This window comes from Halichoerus grypus, chromosome 13, assembly GCF_964656455.1.
Source record: "Halichoerus grypus chromosome 13, mHalGry1.hap1.1, whole genome shotgun sequence".
Classification (NCBI taxonomy): Eukaryota; Metazoa; Chordata; class Mammalia; order Carnivora; family Phocidae; genus Halichoerus; species Halichoerus grypus.
In genome coordinates this window covers 37,731,494-37,754,780 of record NC_135724.1, presented here as the reverse complement: position 1 = coordinate 37,754,780, position 23,287 = coordinate 37,731,494, and the positions used below count along the sequence as shown (strand labels likewise).

General features: G+C 37.8%; 1 protein-coding gene across 8 annotated transcripts in view; it reads right to left on the bottom strand.

The window, feature by feature from the left end:
* Positions 1-23,287, bottom strand: part of NOL4 (nucleolar protein 4) — a 410,691-nt gene that overhangs the window by 301,471 nt on the left and 85,933 nt on the right. For 5 of the 8 annotated variants that reach the window (XR_013443339.1, XM_078060452.1, XM_078060453.1 and 2 more), the window contains exon 2: positions 14,697-14,846. Coding sequence is in view for 5 of the 8 variants with exons in the window: in XM_078060452.1 (XP_077916578.1) it covers positions 14,697-14,846 (150 nt within the window). In the remaining 3 variants the exon portion in view is untranslated. Of the gene's footprint in view, positions 1-13,657; positions 13,721-14,696; positions 14,847-23,287 lie in introns of those variants that run through there. The other 3 variants (XM_078060456.1, XM_078060458.1, XM_078060459.1) reach the window with 2 other exon arrangements.

The following is a 23,287-nucleotide window of genomic DNA, read 5'->3' as shown; positions in this document are numbered from 1 at the left end:
GATACATTTAACTAGATGAATGAAAATATGAGTTAGAGCCTGAAAATAATTTTTTTAAAAGATTTATTTATTTATGAGAGAGAGGAGACAGGGGGTGGGAGGAGGTGAAGGAGAGAGAACCTTTAGCAGACTCCCCACTGAGCATGGAGCCTGAAGCAGGACCACATGTGGGGCTTGATCTCAAGTTACACAACCCTCACAGATTTGTGCAGGCAAAGCAGTCAGGAGATGCTAACCATGTGCCACAGATGCAGAAATCATTGTGTGAATTCTTGAATTGCTCAACAACTGGCAAATAATGAAAACAATATTTTGAGATATTAAGTAGAAAACTGGCCAGAGATGGTTTCCTTTAGAAAATCCCTCTTAAGGGGGGAAAAGATGGGGGAGGAGAAGGAGTAGGAGTAGGACCCTATTCCAACCGGTCCCCAGAATTGAGCTGGATATCTACCAGACACTCCGAACACCCATGAAATCAGCCTGAGATGTAAGAAGATAGATATGGATCTCTACAGAGTATCGCAGGCCGTTGGCTTCAAGGTATGAAGCAGGGAGCTGTGATTCCGCGGGCACATATCGGAAGATAAATGGAAGGGGGAGGGAGCCTGGCCGTGGGGATCCTACACCACCAGTGAGCGACAACCTCCCCCCGCTGGGGACAGGGCACAGACTCGCAGACCGGTAGCGGCGGGGAAAGGACTTTAGGGCAGAACCCCAGACGGAAACTGGAGCGGTGGGGTCACGCGTGCGATCTGGGGGCAGCTGGCGGTTTTAGAAGCACAAAGGGCAGAGTGCCCCCATGCCCCAACCTGGAGGCAAGGACTGGGAGCCTGCTGAGGGGCACACAACCCAGGATGCTGCAGTTTATAGCAGCACAGACAGAAACGGAGATAGTGTGGCCTGGAGAGCTCACTGAAAAACAGACTGTGATCTCTCTGCTCTGAGAATTAGTGGAATCCCTGAGGGGGTGGAGAGAGAGAGGACTAGAAGATATATTTGAGCAAATCGTAGCTGAGAACTTCCCTAATCTGGGGAATGAAACAAACATTCGTGTCCTAGAGGCAGAGAGCACCCCTCCCAAGATCAAGGAAAACAGGCCAATGCCCCGGCATGTAATAGTAAAACTCTCAAATCTTAGAACAAAGGAAACCATCTTAAGGGCAGTTAGGGGGAAGAGATTCCTTAAGTACAGAGGGAAGAACATCAGAATAACGTCAGACCTATCCACAGAGACCTGGCAAGCCAGAAAGGCCTGGCAAGACATATTCAGGGTACTAAGCGAGAAGAACATGCAGCCAAGAATACTTTATCCGGCAAGGCTGTCCTTTAGAATGGATGGAGAGATGCAGAGCTTCCATGATCGGCAGAAACTGAAAGAATATGTGACCACTAAGCCCGTCCTGCAAGAAATATTAAGGAGGGTTCTATAAAAGTAGAAAGGCCCCAAGAGTGATATAGAAAAGAAATTTACAGGGACAATCTATAAACACAAGGTCTTCACATGCAACATGATGACAATTCATATCTTTCAATAATCACTCTCAACGTGAATGGCCTAAATGCTCCCATAAAGCGGCACAGGGTTGCAGATTGGATAAAAGACAGGATCCATCCATATGCTGTCTACAAGAGACTCATTTTGAACCTAAAGATACACCCAGACTGAAAGTGAAGGGATGGAGATCTATCTTCCATGCCAGCAGACCTAAAAAGAAAGCTGGGGTAGCAATTCTTATATCAGACAAATTAGATTTTAAACTAAAGACTATAGTTAGAGACACAGAAGGATACTATATCATTCTTAAAGGGTCTATCCAACAAGAAGATCTAACAATTGTAAATATCTATGCCCCCAACATGGGAGCAGCCATCTACATAAGCCAACTGTTAACCAAAATAAAGAGTCATATTGATAACAATACATTAATTGTAGGAGACCTCAATATTCCACTCTCAGCAACAGACAGATCATCCAAGGAGAAAATCAACAAAGAAACAAGAGCTTTGAATGACACACTGGACCAGATGGACCTCATAGATATATACAAAACATTCCACCCTAAAACAACAGAATACTCAAGTCTTTTCGAGCGCACAGGGAACTTTCTCCAGAAAAGACCACATAATGGGTCACAAATCAGGCCACAGCTGATACCAGAAGATTGAGATTATTCCCTGCATATTCTCAGATCATAATGCTTTAAAACTGGAACTCAATCACAAGAAAAAATTTGGAAGAAATTCAAACACTTGGAAGCTAAAGACCACTCTGCTCAAGAATGTTTGGGTCAACCAGGAAATTGAAGAACTTAAACAATTCATGGAAACCAATGAGAACGAAAACACATTGGTCCAAAACCTATGGGATGCTACAAAGGCAGTCCTAAGGGGGAAATACATAGTCATCCAAGCCTCACTCAAAAAAATAGAAAAATCCCGAATTCACCAACTAATTCTACACGTTAAAGAACTAGAGAAAAAGCAACAAACGATGCCTAAGCCACACATTAGAAGAGAAATAATTAAGATTAGAGCAGAGATCAATGAATTAGAAACCAGAAACACAATAGATCAGATCAACGAAACTAGAAGCTGGTTCTTTGAAAGAATTAATGAGATCAATAAACCACTGGCCAGACTTATCCAAAAGAAAAGAGAAAGGCCCTAAATTAATAAAATTATGAATGAAAGGGGAGAGATCATGACTTACACCAAGGAAATAGAAACAATTATTAGAAATTATTATCAACAACTTATGCCAATAAGCTGAGCAACCTGGATGAAATGGATGCCTTCCTGGAAGCCTATAAACTCCCAAGACTGAAACAGGAAGAAATTGACAACCTGAATAGGCCAATAACCAGTAATGAGATTGAAGCAATGATCAAAAACCTCCCAAAAAACAAGAGTCCGGGGCCTGATGGATTCCCTGGGGAATTCTACCAAACAATCAAAGAAGAAATAATACCTATTCTCCTGAAGCTGTCTCAAAAAATAGAAACAGAAGGAAAGCTTCCAGACTCATTCTATGAGGCCAGCATTACCTTAATCCCCAAACCAGGTAAAGACCCCATCAAAAAGGAAAATTTCAGACCGATATCTCTGATGAATATGGATTCCAAAATCCTCAACAAAATCCTAGCTAATAGGATCCAACAATACATTAAAAGGATCATCCACCACGACCAAGTGGGATTTATCCCCGGGATGCAAGGGTGGTTCAACATTCACAAATCAATCAATGTGATAGAACACATTAATAAGAAGAGAGAGAAGAACCATATGGCCCCCTCAATTGATGCAGAAAAAGCATTTGACAAAATACAGCATCCTTTCCTGATTAAAACTCTTCAGAGTATAGGGATAGAGGGAACATTCCTCAAGTTCATAAAATCCATCTATGAAAAACCCACAGCAAATATCATCCTCAATGGGGAAAAGCTGAGAGCCTTTCCCTTAAGATCAAGAACACGTCAAGGATGCCCACTCTCGCCACTACTGTTCAACATATTACTAGAAGTCCTAGCAACAGCAATCAGACAACAAAAAGAAATAAAAGGTATTCAAATTGGCAAAGAAGAAGTCAAACACTCTCTTTTCGCAGATGACATGATACTTTATGTGGAAAACCCAAAAGACTCCACCCCCAAATTTCTAGAACTCATCCAGCAATTCAGTAATGTGGCAGGATACAAAATCAATGCACAGAAATCAGTTGCTTTCTTATACACTAACAATGCAACTGTAGAAAGAGAAATTAGAGAAACGATTCCATTTACAATAGCATCAAAAACCATAAGATATCTTGGAATAAACCTAACCAAAGAGGTAAAGGATCTATACTCTAGGAACTACAGAACACTCATGAAAGAAATGGAAGAAGACACAAAAAGATGGAAAAACCGTCCACGCTCATAGATTGGAAGAATAAACATTGTTAAAATGTCTATGCTACCCAGAGCAATCTATACCTTCAATGCCATCCTGATCAAAATTCCAATGACATTTTTCAAAGTGCTGGAATAAATCCTAAAATTTGTATGGAATTAGAAAAGACCCCAAATCGCCAAGAAAATGTTGAAAAAGAAAAACAAAGCTGGGGGCACCACGTTGCGCGATTTCAAGCTATATTACAAAGCAGTGGTCACCAAGACAGCATGGTACTGGCCCAAAAACAGACATATAGACCAATGGAACAGAACAGAGAGCCCAGATATGGACCCTCAACTCTATGGTCAAATAATCTTCGACAAAGCAGGAAAGAACGTCCAATGGAAAAAAGACAGTCTCTTCAATAAATGGTGCTGGGAAAATTGGACAGCCACATGCAGAAGAATGAAACTCAACCAGTCTCTAACACCATACACAAAGATAAACTCAAAATCGATGAAAGACCTCAATGTGAGACAGGAATCCATCAAAATCCTAGAAGAGAACATAGGCAGTAAACTCTAGGACATCAGCCACAGCAACTTCTTTCAAGATACATCTCCAAAGGCTAGTGAAACAAAAGCAAAAATGAACTTTTGGGACTTCATCAAGATAAAAACTTCTGCACAGCAAAGGAAACAGTCAACAAAACAAAGAGGCAACCCACAGAATGGGAAAAGATATTTGCAAATGATGCTACAGAGAAAAGGCTGGTATCCATGATCTATAAAGAACATCACAAACTCAACACCCAAAAAGCAAATAATCAAGTCAAAAAACAGGCAGAAGACATGAATAGACACTTCTCCAAAGAAGACATACAAATGGCTAACAGACACATGAAAAAATGTTCATCATCATTAGCCATCAGGGAAATTCAAATCAAAACCACATTGAGATACCACCTTACACCAGTTAGAATGGCAAAAATCGACAAGGCAAGAAACAACAAATGTTGGAGAGGTTGTGGAGAAAGGAGAACCCTCTTACACTTACACTGGTGGGAATGCAAGTTGGTACAGCCACTTGGGAAAACAGTGTGGAGGTTCCTCAGAAAATTAAAAATAGAGCTACCCTATGACCCAGCAATTGCACTCCTGGGTATTTACCCCAAAGACACAGATGTAGTGAAAAGAAGGGCCATATGCACCCCCATGTTTATAGCAGCAATGTCCGCAATAGCCAAACTGTGGAAAGAGCCGAGATGCCTTTCAACAGATGAATGGATAAAGAAGATGTAGTCTATATATACAATGGAATATTACTCAGCCATCAGAAAGGATGAATACCCAACTTTTACATCAACATGGATGGGACTAGAGGAGATTATGCTAAGTGAAATAAGTCAAGCAGAGAAAGTCAATTATCATATGGTTTCACTTATTTGTGGAACATAAGGAATAGCATGGAGGACATTAGGAGAAGGAAGAGAAAAATGAAGGGGGTGAAATCGGAGGGAGAGGTGAACCATGAGAGACTATGGACTCTGAGAAACTGAGGGTTTTAGAGGGGCGGGGGTGGGGGGGTGGGTTAGTCTGGTGACGGGTATTAAGGTGGGCACGTACTGCATGGAGCACTGGGTGTTATATGAAAACAATGAATCGTGGATCACTACATCAAAAACTAATGATGGGGTGCCTGGGTGGCTCAGTTGGTTAAGCAACTGCCTTCGGCTCAGGTCATGATCCTGGAGTCCCTGGATCGAGTCCCGCATCGGGCTCCCTGCTCGGCAGGGAGTCTGCTTCTCCCTCTGACCCTCCCCCCTCTCATGTGCTCTCTCTCATTCTCTCTCTCTCAAATAAATAAATAAAATCTTTAAAAAAAAAAAAAAACTAATGATGTATTGTATGGTGACCAACATGACATAATAAAATAAAGTTTAAAAAAAAAAAGAAAAGAAAGAAAATATCTCTCAACTTGGGGTGTTTACTGTGCTGTAGAGGTGACCTGAAATAGAGAACAGGAAGCTGGGTCGGTGTTGCTGGAACTTAACATTCAGACGGAAAGGATGTTAAATGGCTTGGAGTATTTGAACAAAGCCAACTGCCTGCCCATAAGCCTACAGGGCCCAACTGAGAAATGTCACCTTAGGTTACACAAATAATTATACAACTAATGGATACATAGGACAAAAGATACCATGTTTACATGTACTCTACTAAAGAGAAAAAGCATACCAAGATAGAAATTTCTCGGTGGAAATTCCAAATTCTCAGAAGTAGCAGGTAGGTCAGTTTCTTTTGGGATTCACCTCCTCTCCCGTTACTGTAGCCAAGGAGCAGAGCCATACTCAAACATGGCTGTGCTGTGTATTGATAGGGAGAGGGCATTCCCAGGAAAATGAGGGGGAGGGGAGGGAAAGGAGTAAACAGATAAACAGATAAGAAATAGGCAAAGGCTGGTTTCTTTTTACCTAGTATGAAATGAAAACTGCTGCTGATAAAGCTAGTGAATAATAATCTCAATTCTGGGAAAGTCAAGAATGAAGACCTGGTGGGTGTTATCCATAGGCCAATGAGGAGCACAGATAATACAAAGGAAGAAATAGACCTTTCAAAATCTAGTTAATAGGAAGCTGTTTATAGCATCTGTCACCCCACATGCAACTCCGCATTTTAAAAATCAAATTTCCATTATTTCAATCCTGTTTGAAGCAATTACTATGTTAAAACCATATATATTATTTCTGAGCCTCAAAAAAATCCTTCAAATAATACATGCCCAACTCATACATATAGAAGTCACCTAATCTGGGATTTAAACCAAGTACGGCTGACATCAAAACCAGTACCATTTTCTCTGTACTACCTCATACTAGTCATTCACAACTTATATCTTCTTCTTGTCATATCTTATCCCAATTAAATACATATATAGGTATTTATACAAGTGCACACATGCATATGCTTGAAGAAATTCAGGAGATTTTATTTATTATACAATGACCATACCCAGGAATACCTAAAACCTCTGGATCTGAGTGAGAATCACCCTCTAGGAGGCATGAATCATCCCCAGTAGTCAGAAAGCTGCACTGGCTCACTTTCACCACAAGGGTGCACTGAAGTAGCAATTTACTAGGTTGAACGTAAAGAGTTAATAGTTTCTTCAAAAGGTTAATTCCCTTTCAAGGAATAGATCTATTCACTGGGACATTATTGTTTAATACAAAAATTATTAATGACAGGTTTTGTGACATTCGTTGATGATTAACCGGTTTCAGTGAGCTCTTAAGTCTTTTGATGATCTCCACTACCAAAAAGACAGCTTCTGAGTATGATGGATTTGCACTATTAATCTGCCCACCTGTGCTAATTCTAACTACACCTAGATGAGAAATAAATCAATTTTGATGAATGGCGGTATACTAGTCTTCTGCTTCAGAATGGTTGTTTAATAACTCTAATTGCCATGCCATTGATTTTTTTTTTCCTTCTGAGATGTTTTACACATTTGACTTATTAGGCTGAATATTATTTTTAGTTTTCGAAAACAATAGGGCTGCTCTAACATAAAAGTGGATCTAATATGATATGTCCCATGTTGAATTTAATGGTTGTTTCCAATATATAGAAATCACTTCTGTAAAACCTATATATGTGTGGTTGTGTAGAATATGTGGGTATAAGTGTGTATCTAATAAACCAATCTCTGGAAAAGTAAGTCAAGTGTTTACATCCTGCCTCAAAGATGGGTACATTATTTCATGGAGCATTGACGTTTTCCTTAGAAAGCAAATGAGGAAACTTTGTGTTAAATATTTTTTTTACCTTATTGAGAACCCCCAAAACTGCATAAATCTGGGGCTGTGTTGAGTGTAAACATGGACTGTGCACACTCTTCACAGCCATGGGATACTCTACTAGTCTTATTTCATTATTTCTATTTATAGTAACAACTCTGTACTGTTTAGTTGATATTAAAAAGGCAAGGATTTCACAAAGACAAGGAGAATTTATTCCTTCAACAAGTACTTATTGAGTACCTCCTATGAGACCGGCCCTCTGCTAAATGTGCTTATACAGTGGAGACATGGTCCCCCCATCAGCAGGAACTGTGTGATTTTTTTTTTTAAACATCTACTCTACTTATAACATACAAAAACAAACGAATGAAAGGACGCTAACAAAAGGAGCATAAAATATCTTATCTATAATTGAGTAATATTTTGTACTCATAAACTCTCAAAGATAAACTAATTGTAAAACACCCTTCTAAATCACTGAATTGTTGTATAACATTATCACTGAATTCAATATTAAAGAGTGTCTGCAAAAATATTTGAATTTGGAATAATTTTAAGGTTTTTTTCTATCTCTATTTCAATATCCAGAACAGTTGGTTATTTAAGACACTGTAGTTTGTAATAACGAAATTAAAAATGTCATCTATATAAAAAAGACAGGAACCTATAGTTATTTGTTATATTAATTTGCTTTGATATTTTTGCACATTAAGTCAAAGAAGATGGCTGATAGACATAATATTAATTTCTAAGTCCCACAGAATATTTTCCTCAACACTTATCTTCAGTAACACCCTATCCATGCATTTAGATCTGTGGCAGGGAAGGGAAGAATTCAAAATGGCAAAAGGAAGTGAGAAGGGGCAGAAGCACACATTGTTATATTCTATTAGTAAATCATGACTGAATAGTACTTTTACTAGGAAATCTTATTTAAATTTCATAGTTTTAAATCTAATACTTTAAATCTAATACTTAGTAATATTAGTTTTAGGTGTAGAATTTAGAGATTTGTCACTTACATATTAACACCAAGCACTCATGCAACAAGGTCCTCCTATCTATTTTTAAAACAGTACTCTCATCTTTTAAAAATATTTCATTAAAAGAAATGGTACCCTCTTTTTGGAAAATATTTTCAAATGAGGTTTGTAAAGGCTTTTTATCCTTGTCTTGACGACATGAGTTCTCAACTTCCAAATATCAGACATGTTTCAAAAGCTATAATATGTAATGCTGCACTGGGATTCCCACAAAAATCAGGCAGATCCTACGCTACCTGGGGTGTGAGATGTAGGAATGTTGACTTAGAGCATCCCGCATTCCCTTTCTGTAGACTTCTCTATGGTTGAGTTAAACCCAGCTAGATACGGGAGACAGAAGCAAGTTTATGAAATGATTATACAAAATGCCCATGACTGCTAGCAGGCTATTTGTTCTCCAACTTTTCTTGCCCAGGGATATTTGAAGTCCATATAAAGATATAGGGGTCAATGGTTTAACCCGAATAATTTAAATCCTAACGGTAAAACTTGAGGCACTGTGATAGGGAAGGGAAATAGATTTGGAGAGCAAAGCCTCCCTGGTACTAATCACAGAACTAGATAGGTAGATATATTTCAACAGTAAGATCTAGCAAATCCTATTAAATGCTGTCTCAGACTATAGGACCATAAGACAGGCAATGCTGACAGTCACATGATCATTTATGTTTACAATGAAAATGCAGAAGAAAAACCATAAATAAACAAATGAGATATACAGCAAAGCCATCAGGTTCCAGACAGGAATAAATGCAACTGAGGAACAGCCACATGTGTTGTGATGCAGCTTAAAATCATATTATAACTAATAAGCTGCCCGTTCATAACATGGCTCAGATTACTGCAAAATTTTTAACAAAAAAAGGAGAGCAGTGAAGATCTGACATTTGGTGGCTTTCTCCTTTGATTACTCTTTTAAATTCCTGGAAATATGAAGTCCAATGACTACAGATCCTTTTCATTACTATTCTTATCATCATCATTATGATTATTTACAGAAGAATTCTCTAGATAAGAGTGGAGCCAAAATGTTCTATCTCTATGCTATGCTTCTCAGCCAATCTGCCTTTATAACAGCAGGATACATTCCCTATGTTTGCACATTTCTGGTGCCAACTAATTTACTCGTTTTTGTTACTATCTCCATTGTGTTGCCAGCACAGTAATGGTCCCATACACACCATTAGTGTTGGTGTTATTGCTTCAGAGTTGGTTTTTTTTTTTTACATTTATTTATTTTAGAGAGAGAGAACGAGCGGGGGAAAGACAGAGGGAGAGGAAGAGAGAGAATCTCGAGCAGACTCCCCACTGAGCATGTAGCCTGATGTGAGGCTTGATCTTACGACCCTGAGATCATGACCTGAGCCAAAATCAAGAGCAGGATGCTCAGCCAACTGAGCCACCCAGGCATCACCCCCTACTTTTTGTTTTGTTTTTTTTTTTGGTGTTGTTCCTTCAGAGTTTAAAGAAAACTGAAAGGTAACCTAAGCCAAAAAGAAGTTAAATTAATTGTTTGGAGCTCTTGAATTTTAGTGTAGTGTTATTTTTTCACACCACGATGGCTACAAATTTTGCTCATTAATCTCATTATAAGTTGACAAGAACTCTAGAAAATTTTACATAACAAATCAGCAGAAACCAGTGCAAGTTAAGATATTCTATTTAGCAGTGGAAACACTAAGCCAATAAAGTATTCATAAAAAGAAGAGAACAAAAATTATGTTAACTAAAATCTTAAGGTTAAGTGTTCTAGATCTGATAAGATAAAGATGTACCTTTTTTAATTTTCAGAGTAGGAATGTAGACATTCTACATGATGTGTTTTTCTATGTACATCCCTAGAAAGGGATGTTCAATTCATATTAAAAACACATTCTTTAAAAAGAACCAGTTTTAAAATTTTTCAAAAAGTTCGCTTGAAATTAATATAATAGACTTAAACTTTGGAAAAAGCAAAGAAAAATGAATGATATTCTCATAAACTTCATCAAGCGGGAGAACTTCTGAACAAGGAAACTGGCCTGCTTTCATGCTTCCCTTCTGCCCAGTGAAACCTCAGGTAAATTTACACTGTGGACTTTCCAGGGATGGTGACATCTAGAGTTTGACATAAAAGGATGCATGAGAAGTTATTATTATTTCTATCTCCCAACACAGAGGCATCAGGGTGGGCAGAGGAAATTATATCCATAATTATAACTGGAACAATGGCAGAGCTGTGTTAATTGTCCTGCTGGTCCTTCTACTTGGAACGTGAGTAGTGACTGGATAAAGGCAAAATAATACTATTCCAAGGTTTACCATATGCCAAGCACTTTACGTACAGGAACTCATTTATTTCACCACACCATGCATATCGTTATCTCCCTCTAAAAAGGGGGATGAAAAAAGTAAATAATTTGCCAAAACTGAATAGATAGGAAGTGCTAGATTTGAAATCTGAAGCTGAGTTTGTCTGGCTTCTGGCCTATTTTCTTTTAGCCCTAGCATATGTTCTCCACTCTGAGTTAAATGAATGTAATTATTGGCAGCGATGTATGTGAATAATACATGTAGGTTTACTGTATCACACTACAAGTTGTATGTGTGTGTGTGTGTACATATACACATTTATATGCAGACTGTTCTCTCTATTGAAAACACTGACTTTTCCCCTTAGCTCCTGGATTTCCAGCAGTCACTCTCATTTTACATGTAGAAGAGAGAGCTTTGAAACTTAATCCTCTAATCGGACCCTAACTTATGTTACTGGAAGGGCAACTGTGCTTAGCCTGGGATAAAATACACGTGATAAAAGACAACTGGAGAAGACTGATATATTCCCAAAGGTGGAGCTCAGGCAGAAGTTGAGAATTAAGTACCGGAAGACAACATCTCGCAATAATTTCTTACAATATTACATCATTAATTTTGGAGTAACCTTCCAAATTGCTAAGCCTGCTTGCATTCAATTTTCAGTACAAAGATATATTTTAAATTCAAATATAAGTGATATTTGAATGAGCCATACCTCCTCTCTGTTCTGTGAATGTAGATAATCAAAAGTTGACTATAGTCAAATATATTGAAGGAAACACATTCAGTGCAGCAATAATAGTCATATATACACAAGGACAAATGCAGAAAAAAAGAAAGACCTAAAAGACATTAGAATTCCCCATGACTGAACAAAATAATTATGATAGCCTTTACATATTCCTAAAATGTGTCATTTTATGTGGATTTTTAAAAAGAGCTCATCAGTAGTAGGATACATACCCTCCAATTTTATCTATAGTCAGATCAGATTGCAATAATAGTTAAGTTGTATAATGCCTAGATATTTCAAGGAATGACATACTGCAGATAGGTAAAAACAAATAGCATTCAGAAGTTAATCCAATATTAAAGGACCACCATTTCCTGCAGAGTGAAAACATAGAAAGATTGGCAAAAAAAGGCAAAGTAAATAAAATGACCACTAAATCTATTGATAATATTATTAAAACAATATGAAACACTTTAATGATTAGTTGTATAAGTATGGTTTCTTGGCCATGTAGGAAAAGGGAGAAAAAGGTCAATAAACATAATCATGCATGTGCTATGACTAATGTGTTAGAAGTAGAAAAAAAAAAATCTTAAACTTCATGGGAACCATTATAATTGCCATAGGTATCGAGCTAATTCTACCAATGACTAGCCAATTCTAGCGTTAGTATTGAGAACTCAACACTGACCCAACAGGCTAGGGCCCTAATACCACTAACGCATTCCATTTCAAATTGCGTTTCATCCTATGCCCCATTTAGGTGAACATTTATATGAAATATTAACATTAGACTTAATCTATGGTAGAGTGATATGCGCAGTTTCGCTGGCAGCAGCAGCTCTTTTTTTTTTTTCTATGATGTATTATTACTCTATAAAATGGAAATCTTTCCTAACTAGGATTCAATTAAGGGATACCAGAAGGCAAAAGATTATGCCAAAAAAGAACCTTCGTGATATTAGAAAAAAGGTGAAAGTACTTTAGATGTGGAAATTAAAAATCAACTGGGGAAAGGATCTTTAAATAGGATGTTCTCAAGAGGGAATGGAGGAGGCTTCAGGGCTGCTTACATGTCCACAGTTGGTATTTCCACCCCAAAATGCAGAAAATGTCTTCATAATGTTAGTGCAAAATGATAAATGTCGGGAACATGTTTCCCAATGTACTGGAAGTGTCTAGCATGCATAATGGCAATGGATCGCATTCCCTACATTTCACCTAAGAAAACAGGGTGACAGAGTTGGGTCTGTGTCATGTTTCCATTTGAATTAAAAGTCTCTAATAAATGCACTCCAAAGATTAAATCATTTTAAATTGCTTTTGGCACCTAAACAGATTTGGCTGCTACACTCTACCAACAGTGAAGCCGCTTTTTTGTTTATTGGTTTGCTCTCATTTCACAGCTGAACTTATGCATTCCTACCTTACAAAGTTCTATCAAGTTCAGGCAGCTATTTCATGAAAATGCATGATCATCAGAGTACACAGTTAGTGATATTAGTAGATCAATGTATATCCTTTTTCCTGTTACTATCCAAAGATACAACCCTAGCTTAGGAGACAAGCAAAATGAGTATGTTCAGTAATATTAGTCTGCATAAAAATATCTTAAGAAGCTAGGCCATTGTCATTAGTCATGATAAGAATGTCTCCTAGGATATGTAAGTCAAAAGAAAGTTTATGTGGCAGAATTATGTAAGGAAACTTACAATAGTGCCTGCCCACAAACCATGCAATTTGGAAACAGCCAAGAAACAAAACCATAGAGAAGGAGAGATAAATACAACATGTATTAGGGGTTATTATGCAACTACAAAGATTCAATATGACCCTGGAAATATAGCAAAAAATAGTTATGGAAAAGAAGCTATTTCTTATGCTCAGTAGCTAATTTTCAAACATATGTACCTGTATTTGAAACTTTGAGCATTTCACACATTTTTCTGTATCTGAAAAAAAAATGGATCCAGACTGATATTGTGTATCAATATAGCTGAAAACAGTCAATAAAAAGGTAGCCAAAAGCAAAATTCAAATAAGAATTCTAAAAAAGGATATTATTCTGGTTGCTGATAAAACACTTCTGATGTATACTTTGCTCATGTTGGAAAAGAATAATTTACTGTTCAATTTTCCTAGAAAGGATGAAATATCTATAAGATGATTTCATAAATGTTTGATTAAATAAAAGCTAGATTAAAGTGTCTAGGTCAAACTGTAAATATAATAGAAACTTAAAAAATAATATATAACTCCATTTTGAGAATATATATATTTCAATATCTAACAGTTAATTAAATGTTTTCCACATAATCTACAATAAAAACATCATATATTTCCATTTTAAAATGTTTAAGGGAATTGGATCTATGAAAACAACACATATATTTTAATTCTCTATTCTGGAAAATTAAGAAATGCATACCCTTCAGGACAAATGTATTTAACATAAGGTGACACAAGAAAAGTACATCAAATTTCCCTTATGCATGGAAACATATATTAAATAGGAAATACCTGAACATATTAATATGATTTGAAGGGGAAGGAATGTTAAGATTATAGTGGTAGTACAAAAGTTCGTATGTCCCAGTCCATAATTCATATATTATGATTTGAATATATATTGAATATATGACACAAATACATCTTCCCATTTGTGGGCATTTGACTGGGACTACCACATTTTATGTATATTTAAAGAAAACAAAATGAGAGTGCTAGAGACAGATTTAAATTATATGCAATAGACTTAGTGAATATATGGCCAAAACAGAATCAGTAATAATAATAGTTTAAATGTTAGGTGTAACATAATATGGTCTAATTTATATTGAGGATAGAATATTTATAAATATTTAATCCAATTTCAACAAACATACAAAATATCAAATTTCAAAATGCATGCCTCTTTTTGTTTTTTGTTTTGTTTTGTTTTTTAACTTACTGCTTTGTAAGTTCTCTTTTGTCCAGCATGTTTTCGAATTTGTTCTCCATTTGGCCCTGTTTCCACATGCATCGAATAGATAATGTCAAAGAAATCTTCAACCACAGCTACCCGCCGCAAAGACAGCTTCTCATCTACCCCTACACCATCCTGAAAACAAAACCAAAAAAAAAAAAGACACAAAGTTAACAGAGAGAGTGAATTAAACAAAAACATTTTTATAAACTGAACCAAATCATCCAGATAGGAAATTCCAAAAACTGTGAGTGAATATTGCATCATTTCATAAATTGTTTACATAGAGAACTTTAAAAAACATGAAAAAAGGAGGAGCAAGATGGCGGAGGAGTAGGAGACCTAAATTTTGTCTGGTCCCAGGAATTCAGCTAGATAGGGATCAAACCATTCTGAACACCTACAAACTCAACAGGAGATCGAAGAAAAAAATTGCAACAACTCTGAACAGAAAAGCGACCACTTTCTGGAAGGTAGGACGTGCGGAGAAGTGAATCCGAGGTGATATTCTGGAAGATAGGTGGGGGGGAGGGGCCTCTGTAAGCCGCTACTGGCAAGTGATAGAGCCGTGGAGCACAAAATCAGAACTTTTAGAAGTTGGCTCCGCTGAGGGACGTTGCTCCAGTGGCTAAGCCGGGGGTGGAACCCTTGTGGGACAGTGCAGTCTCAGGACCCTCGGGGTCACAGAAAGACCGGGGGTGCCTGAGTGCGGCACAGCTCCCACGTATCAGAGCGGGGAAGCCGGCTGCAGAGACGGAGCCGAGGTGCGTGCTCTCAGCTCAAGGTTGCCTTAAACCCTGATCCGCGGCTCAGTCGGGCCACTGCTCCTCCAGCAGGGACCCAACAAGCAGCAGATCTGGGGAGACTCCCCTTCCTCCCCCGGGAGGAGCGGTGCAGGAGCTCACCGCAGGGATCTGCTGGGTTTGGAGACTCCACACTGAGTCGGGTGCCAGAGATAGAAACGCGCAGTCACACGCCGGGTGAGCACGGAGTGCGGTCTCGGAGACGGGAGTGATTGACTGCTTTTCTCTGGGTTTCTCTGGGGGCTCACTGAGGAGTGGGGCCCCGAGTTCTCGGCTCCTCCGGGGTGGAGATTGGGAGGCCGCCATTTTCACTCTCGTCCTCCAAAGCTGTACCGAAAGCTTGCAGGGAACAAAAGCTCCCGAGAGCAAACCCGAGCAGATTACTTAGCCCAGGCCAGGCAAGGGCGGGGCAATTCCGCCTCAGGCAAAGACATTTGGGAACTGCGGCAACAGGCCCCTCCCCCAGAAGATCAGCAGGAACAGCCAGCCAAGACCAAGTTTACCAGTCAAAGAGAACAGCAGAACTCCAGCACTAGGAGAATATACCACATAGAATTCATGGCTTTTTTCCCCCTGATTCTTTAGTCTTTCAAAGTTAATTTTTTTAATTTTCTTTTTTTTCGTTTTTTGGAATTTTTCTTTTTCCCTTTTTCAACCAACATCTTATCAATCCCTTTTTTAATAAAAATATTTTTTATTTTTCATTTTTAGAGTCATATTCTATCCCTTCATAATAGTTAACCTTATTTTTGGTATATATATAAGTTGTTCTCTCTTTAAAATTTTGGGATATGGTTTCTTCTAACAGACCAAAATATACCTTAAATCTCTAGTGTATGGCTTTGTTCTAGTCTCCTGCCTGATCACGTTCTCTCCCTTTTTTTTTTTAATTTCCCTTCTTTCTTTTTCAACCAACTTCTTATCAATTCCTTTTATAAAATCTTTTATAATTTTCATCTTTACAGTCATATTCCATCCCTTCATTGTATTTACTCTTATTTCTGTACATATATAAGCTTTTCTTTCTTTAAAATTTTGGGAGGCAGTTTCTTCTAACAGACCAAAATACACCCAAAATCTAGTGTGTGGCACTGATCTATTCACCAGCCTGATCATATATGATCATATTCTTTTTTTTCTTTTTATCTTGTTCTTTTTCATCTTTTTTTCTTTTTTCTTTCTTTCCCTTTCATTTCCCCCAGTTTCAGGTGTCTTCTGATTTGTTTAGTGTATATTTTTCTGGGGTCATCTTTACCCTATTAGCATTTTGTTCTCTCATTCATCTATTCTCCTCTGGACAAAATTACAAGACAGAAAAAATCACCTCAGCAAAAAGAACAAGAGGCAGTACCGACTGCCCGGGACCTAATCAATATGGACATTAGTAAGATGTCAGAACTAGAGTTCAGAATGATGATTATAAAGATACTAGCTGGGCTTGAAAAAAGCATGGAAGATATTAGAGAAACCCTTTCTGGAGAAATAAAAGAACTAAAATCTAACCAAGTCGAAATCAAAAAGGCTATTAATGAGGTGCAATCAAGAATGGACGCTCTAACTGCTAGGATAAATGAGGCTGAAGAGAGAATCAGTGAGATAGAAGACCAAATGATGGAAAATAAAGAAGCTGAGAAAAAAAGATAAACAACTACTGGATCACGAGGGCAGAATTGGAGAGATAAGTGATACCAGAAGATGAAACAATATTAGAATAATTGGGATCCCAGAAGAAGAAAGAGAGAGAGGGGCAGAAGGTATATTGGAGCAAATTATAGCAGAGAACTTCCCTAATTTGGGAAGGAAACAGGCATCAAAATCCAGGAGGCACAGAGGACCTCCCTCAATATCAATAAAAATAGATCAACACCCCGATATCTAATAGTAAAACTTAGGAGTCACAAAGACAAAGAGAAAATCCTGAAAGCAGCTCAGGACAAGAGATCTGTAACCTACAATGGTAGAAACATTAGATTGGTAACAGACCTATCCACAGAGACCTGGCAGGCCAGAAAGGACTGGCATGATATATTCAGAGCACTAAATGAGAAAAATATGCAGCCAAGAACACTATATCCAGCTAGGCTGTCATTGAAAATAGAAGGAGAGAGAAAAAGTTTCCAGGACAAACAAAAACTAAAGGAATTTGCAAACACGAAACCAGCCCTACAAGAAATACTGAAAGGGGTCCTCTAAGCAAAGAGAGAGCCTAAAAGTAACATAGACCAGAAAGGAACACAGACAATATACAGTAAGAGTCACCTTACAGGAAATACAATGGCACTAAATTCATATCTTTCAATAGTTACCCTGAATGTAAATGGGCTAAATGCCCCAATCAAAAGACACAGGCTATCAGATTGGATAAAAAAACAAGACCCATCAATATACTGTCTGCAAGAGACTCATTTTAGACCCAAAGACACCTCCAGATTGAAAGTGAGGGGGTGGAAAACCATTTACCATGCTAATGGACACCAAAAGCAAGCTGGGATGGCAATCCTTATAACAGACAAATTAGATTTCAAACCAAAGACTGTAATAAGAGACGAGGAAGGACACTATATCCTACTTAAAGGGTCTATCCAACAGGAAGATCTAACAATTGTAAATATCTATGCCCCTAACATGGGAGCAGCCAATTATATAAGCCAATTAATAACAAAAGCAAAGAAACACATCGACAACAATACAGTAATAGTAGGGGACTTTAATACCCCCCTCACTGAAATGGACAGATCATCTAAGCAAAAGATCAACAAGGAAATAAAGACTTTAAATGACACAGTGGACCAAATGGACTTCACAGATATATTCAGAACATTCCATCCCAAAGCAACAGAATACACATTCTTCTCTAGTGCCCATGGAACATTCTCCAGAATAGATCACATCCTAGGTCACAAATCAGATCTCAACTGGTACCTAAAGATTGAGATAATTCCCTGCGTATTTTCAGACCACAATGCTTTGAAACTAGAACTCAATCACAAGAGGAAAGTCGGAAAGAACTCAAATACTTGGAGGCTAAAGAGCATCCTACTAAAGAATGAATGGGTCAACCAGGAAATTAAAGAATTAAAAAAATTCATGGAAACAAATGAAAATGAAACAAAACTGTTCAAAATCTTTGGGATGCAGTAAAGACGGTCCTAAGAGGAAAGTATATAGCAATACAAGCCTTTCTCAAGAAACAAGAAAGGTCTCAAATATACAACCTAACCCTATACCTAAAGGACCTGGAGAAAGAACAGCAAATAAAGCCTAAACCCAGCAGGAGAAGAGAAATAATAAAGATCAGAGTAGAAATCAATGAAACAGAAACCAAAAGAACAGCAGAACAGATCAACGAAACTAGAAGCTGGTTCTTTGAAAGAATAAGATTGATAAACCCCTGGCCAGACTTATCAAAAAGAAAAGAGAAATGACCCAAATAAATAAAATCATGAATGAAAGAGGAGAGATCACAACCAACACCAAAGAAATACAAACAATTATAAGAACATATTATGAGCTACTATATGCCAGCAAATTAGATAACCTGGAAGAAATGGATGCATTCCTAGAGATGTATCAACTACCAAAACTGAACCAGGAAGAAACAGAAAACCTGAACAGACCTATAACCACTAAGGAAATTGAAGCAGTTATCAAAAATCTCCCAACAAACAAAAGCCCAGGGCCAGATGGCTTCCCAGGGGAATTCTACCAAACATTTAAAGAAGAATTAATACCTATCCTTCTGAAACTGTTCCAAAAAATAGAAATGGAAGGAAAACTTCCAAACTCATTATGAGGCCAGCATTACCTTGATCCCAAAATCATACAAAGAGCCCATCAAAAAGGAGAACTACAGACCAATATCCCTGATGAACATGGATGCAAAAATTCTCACCAAAATACTAGCCAATAGGATCCAACAGTACATTAAAAGGATTATTCACCACAACCAAGTGGGATTTATCCCTGGGCTGCAAGGTTGGTTCAACCTCCTCAAATCAATCAACTTGATACAATACATCAACAAAAGAAAGAACAAGAATCATATGATCCTCTCAATAGATGCAGAAAAAGCATTTGACAAAGTACAGCATCCTTTCTTGATTAAAATTCTTCAGAGTATAGGCATAGAGGGTACATACCTCAATATCATAAAAGCCATCTATGAAAAACCCACAGCGAATATCATTCTCAATGGGGAAAAACTGAGAGCTTTCCCCCTAAGGTCAGGAACACAGCAGGGATGTCCACTATCACCACTGCTATTCAACATAGTATTGGAAGTCCTAGCCACAGCAATCAGACAACAAAAAGAAAAAAAGGCATCTGAATCGGCAAAGAAGAAGTCAAACTCTCACTCTTTGCAGATGATATGATACTTTATGTGGAAAACCCAAAAGACTCCACCCCAAAACTGCTAGAACTCATACAGGAATTCAGGACAGTGGCAGCATATAAAATCAATGCACAGAAATCAGTGGCATTCCTATACACCAACTACAAGACAGAAGAAAGAGAAATTAAGGAGTCGATCCCATTTACAATTGCATCCAAAACCGTAAGATACCTAGGAATAAATCTAACCAAAGAGGCAAAGGATCTGTACTCAGAAAACTATAAAATACTCATGAAAGAAATTGAGGAAGACACAAAGAAATGGAAAAATGTTCCATGCTCATGGATTGGAAGAAAAAATATTGTGAAGATGTCAATACTACCTAGAGCAATCTACACATTTAATGCAATCCCTATCAAAATACCATCCACTTTTTTCAAAGAAATGGAACAAATAATTCTAAAATTTATATGGAACCAGAAAAGACCCTGAATAGCCAGAGGAGTATTGAAAAAGAAAAGCAAAGCTGGTAGCATCACAATTCTGGACTTCCAGCTCTATTACAAAGCTGTCATTATCAAGAGAGTATGGTACTGGCACAAAAACAGACACGTAGACGAATGGAACAGAATAGAGAGCCCAGAAATGGACCCTCAATTCTATGGTCAACTAATCTTCAACAAAGCAGGAAAGAATATCCAATGGAAAAAAGACAGTCTCTTCAACAAATGACATTGGGAAAATTGGACAGCCACAAGCAGAAGAATGAAACTGGACCATTTCCTTACACCACACACAAAAATAGACTCCAAATGGTTGAAAGACCTCAATGTGAGACAGGAGTCCATCAAAATCCTAAAGGAAAACACAGGCAGCAACCTCTTTGACCTCAGCCACAGCAACTTCTTCCTAGAAACATCGCCAAAGGCAAAGGAAGCAAGGGCAAAAGTGAACTATTGGGACTTCATCAAGATAAAAATCTTTTGCACAGCAAAGGAAACAGTCAACAAAACCAAAAGAAAACTAACAGAATGGGAGAAGATATTTGCAAATGACATATCAGATAAAGGGCTAGTATCCAAAATCTAAAAAGAACTTATGAAACTCAACACCCAAAGAACAAATGATTAATCAAGAAATGGGCAGAAGACATGAACAGACATTTTTCCAAAGAAGACATCCAAATGGCCAACAAACACATGAAAAAGTGCTCAACATCGCTCGGCATCAGGGAAATCCAAATTAAAACCTCACACCAGTCAGAATGGCTAAAATTAACAAGTCAGGAAACGACAGATGTTGGCGGGGATGCAGAGAAAGGCGAACCCTCCTACATTGTTGGTGGAATGCAAGCTGGTGCAGCCACTCTGGAAAACAGTATGAAGGTTCCTCAAAAAGTTGAAAATAGAGCTACCATACAACCCAGCAATTGCACTACTGAGTATTTATCCCAAAAATACAATGTAGTGATCCGAAGGGGTACACGCACCCCAAGCTTTATAGCAGCAATGTCCACAATAGCCAAACTATGGAAAGAGCCAAGATGTCCATCAACAGATGAATGAATAAAGAAGATGTAAGATACCTAGGAATAAATCTAACCACACACACACACATACACACACACACACACACACACACACACACACACACACACACACACAATGGAATATTATGCAGCCATCAAAAGGAATGAAATCTTGCCATTTGCAATGACGTGGATGGAACTGGAGGGTATTATGCTGAGCGAAATAAGTCAATCAGAGAAAGACATGTATCATATGATCTCACGGATATGAGGAATTCTTTTTTTTTTTTAATTTTTTTATTGTTATGTTAATCCCCATACATTACATCATTAGTTTTAGATATAGTGTTCCATGATTCATTGTTTGTGCATAACTCCCAGTGCTCCATGCAGAACGTGCCCTCCTCAATACCCATCACCAGGCTAACCCATCCTCCCACCCCCCTCCCCTCTAGAACCCTCAGTTTGTTTTTCAGAGTCCATCATCTCTCATGGTTCTTCTCCCCCTCCGATTCCCCCCCCTTCATTCTTCCCCTCCTGCTACATTCTTCTTCTTCTTTTTTTCTTTCTTAACATATATTGCATTATTTGTTTCAGAGGTACAGATCTGAGATTCAACAGTCTTGCACAATTCACAGCACTTACCAGAGCACATACCCTCCCCAGTGTCCATCACCCAGTCACCCCATCCCTCCCACCCCAACCACCACTCCAGGGATGGGGTGGCTAGACATTAGGGAGGGTATGTGCTATGGTGAGGGCTGTGAATTGTGTAAGACTGTTGAATCACAGACCTGTACCTCTGAAACAAATAATACAGTATATGTTAAAAAAAAAAAAGAAGATAGTAGGAAGGGAAAAATGAAGGGGGGGAAATCAGAGGGAGAGACGAACCATGAAAGACTATGGACTCTGAGAAACAAACTGAGGGTTCTAGAGCGGAGGGGGGTGGGGGGGATGGGTTAGCCTGGTGATGGATATTAAAGAGGGCACATATTGAATGGAAAAAAAAAGAATTATGCTAAAATCTAAAAAAAAAAAAAAAAGAAACATGAGAAAAGATATTTGGCATAGTGATCATGCTTACCCATAAATAACGTCTTTTAAGTTTTATAATGACTTATTTGTAGCCATCAGCATAACTTTCTTAAATTATTCTAAAATATATGTTAAGGTTTAGTAATTTTTATCACAATAATTTCATTCTAGATATTGATTCATTCATCCAATCAATATTTATTGAATTGCTAGGTACTGGAAGTTGTTATTAGAAAAAGAAAAGAAATAATATGGAATCTCTATCCTTAAACATCATATAAGCTAGGAAAGAAAATGCATCTACTATGTTATCAGATTGGAGTAAGGGACAATAATTGTTCAAGGTTAAAAATGTGAGCTATAGAAATTATCTAGGTGTGCAGTTTGGATTCTCCACTCGGAAATTATATGTCTAGTGCAAATCATTTAAATTTCCCTAAATTTCAGCCTTCTCAAATTTCAGTTTTCTCAATTGGCAAACAGAGAGTAGAGCCCACTTCACAGAATTGTAAGAATTAAATGCGGTAACATAGGTAAAGGATTTGACCCAATGGTTGGTATATAGTGAACACTTGACAAATGGTGACTCTTGTCATTTTGACGATCATGATAAAAATATAAGCAAAATAATATAGGAGTTCAAAGAATAAAGATATCACCTCTGGGTGAAGTAAATTCTTGGAAGAAATAGAATTTGACGTGGGTGGAGATACACACAGTGTCTAAGCCATGGTGGTGCTGGTGGGAAGTGTAACAAAGAGCCAAACCCTCCCATAGATGACAGAAAATAAGAAATGCATAAGAAAAGAATAAGAAATTGGAAATTAGAGAAAAAAGAAATTTAATCTTTTAATCTTTTATGAACTGGTTTCCC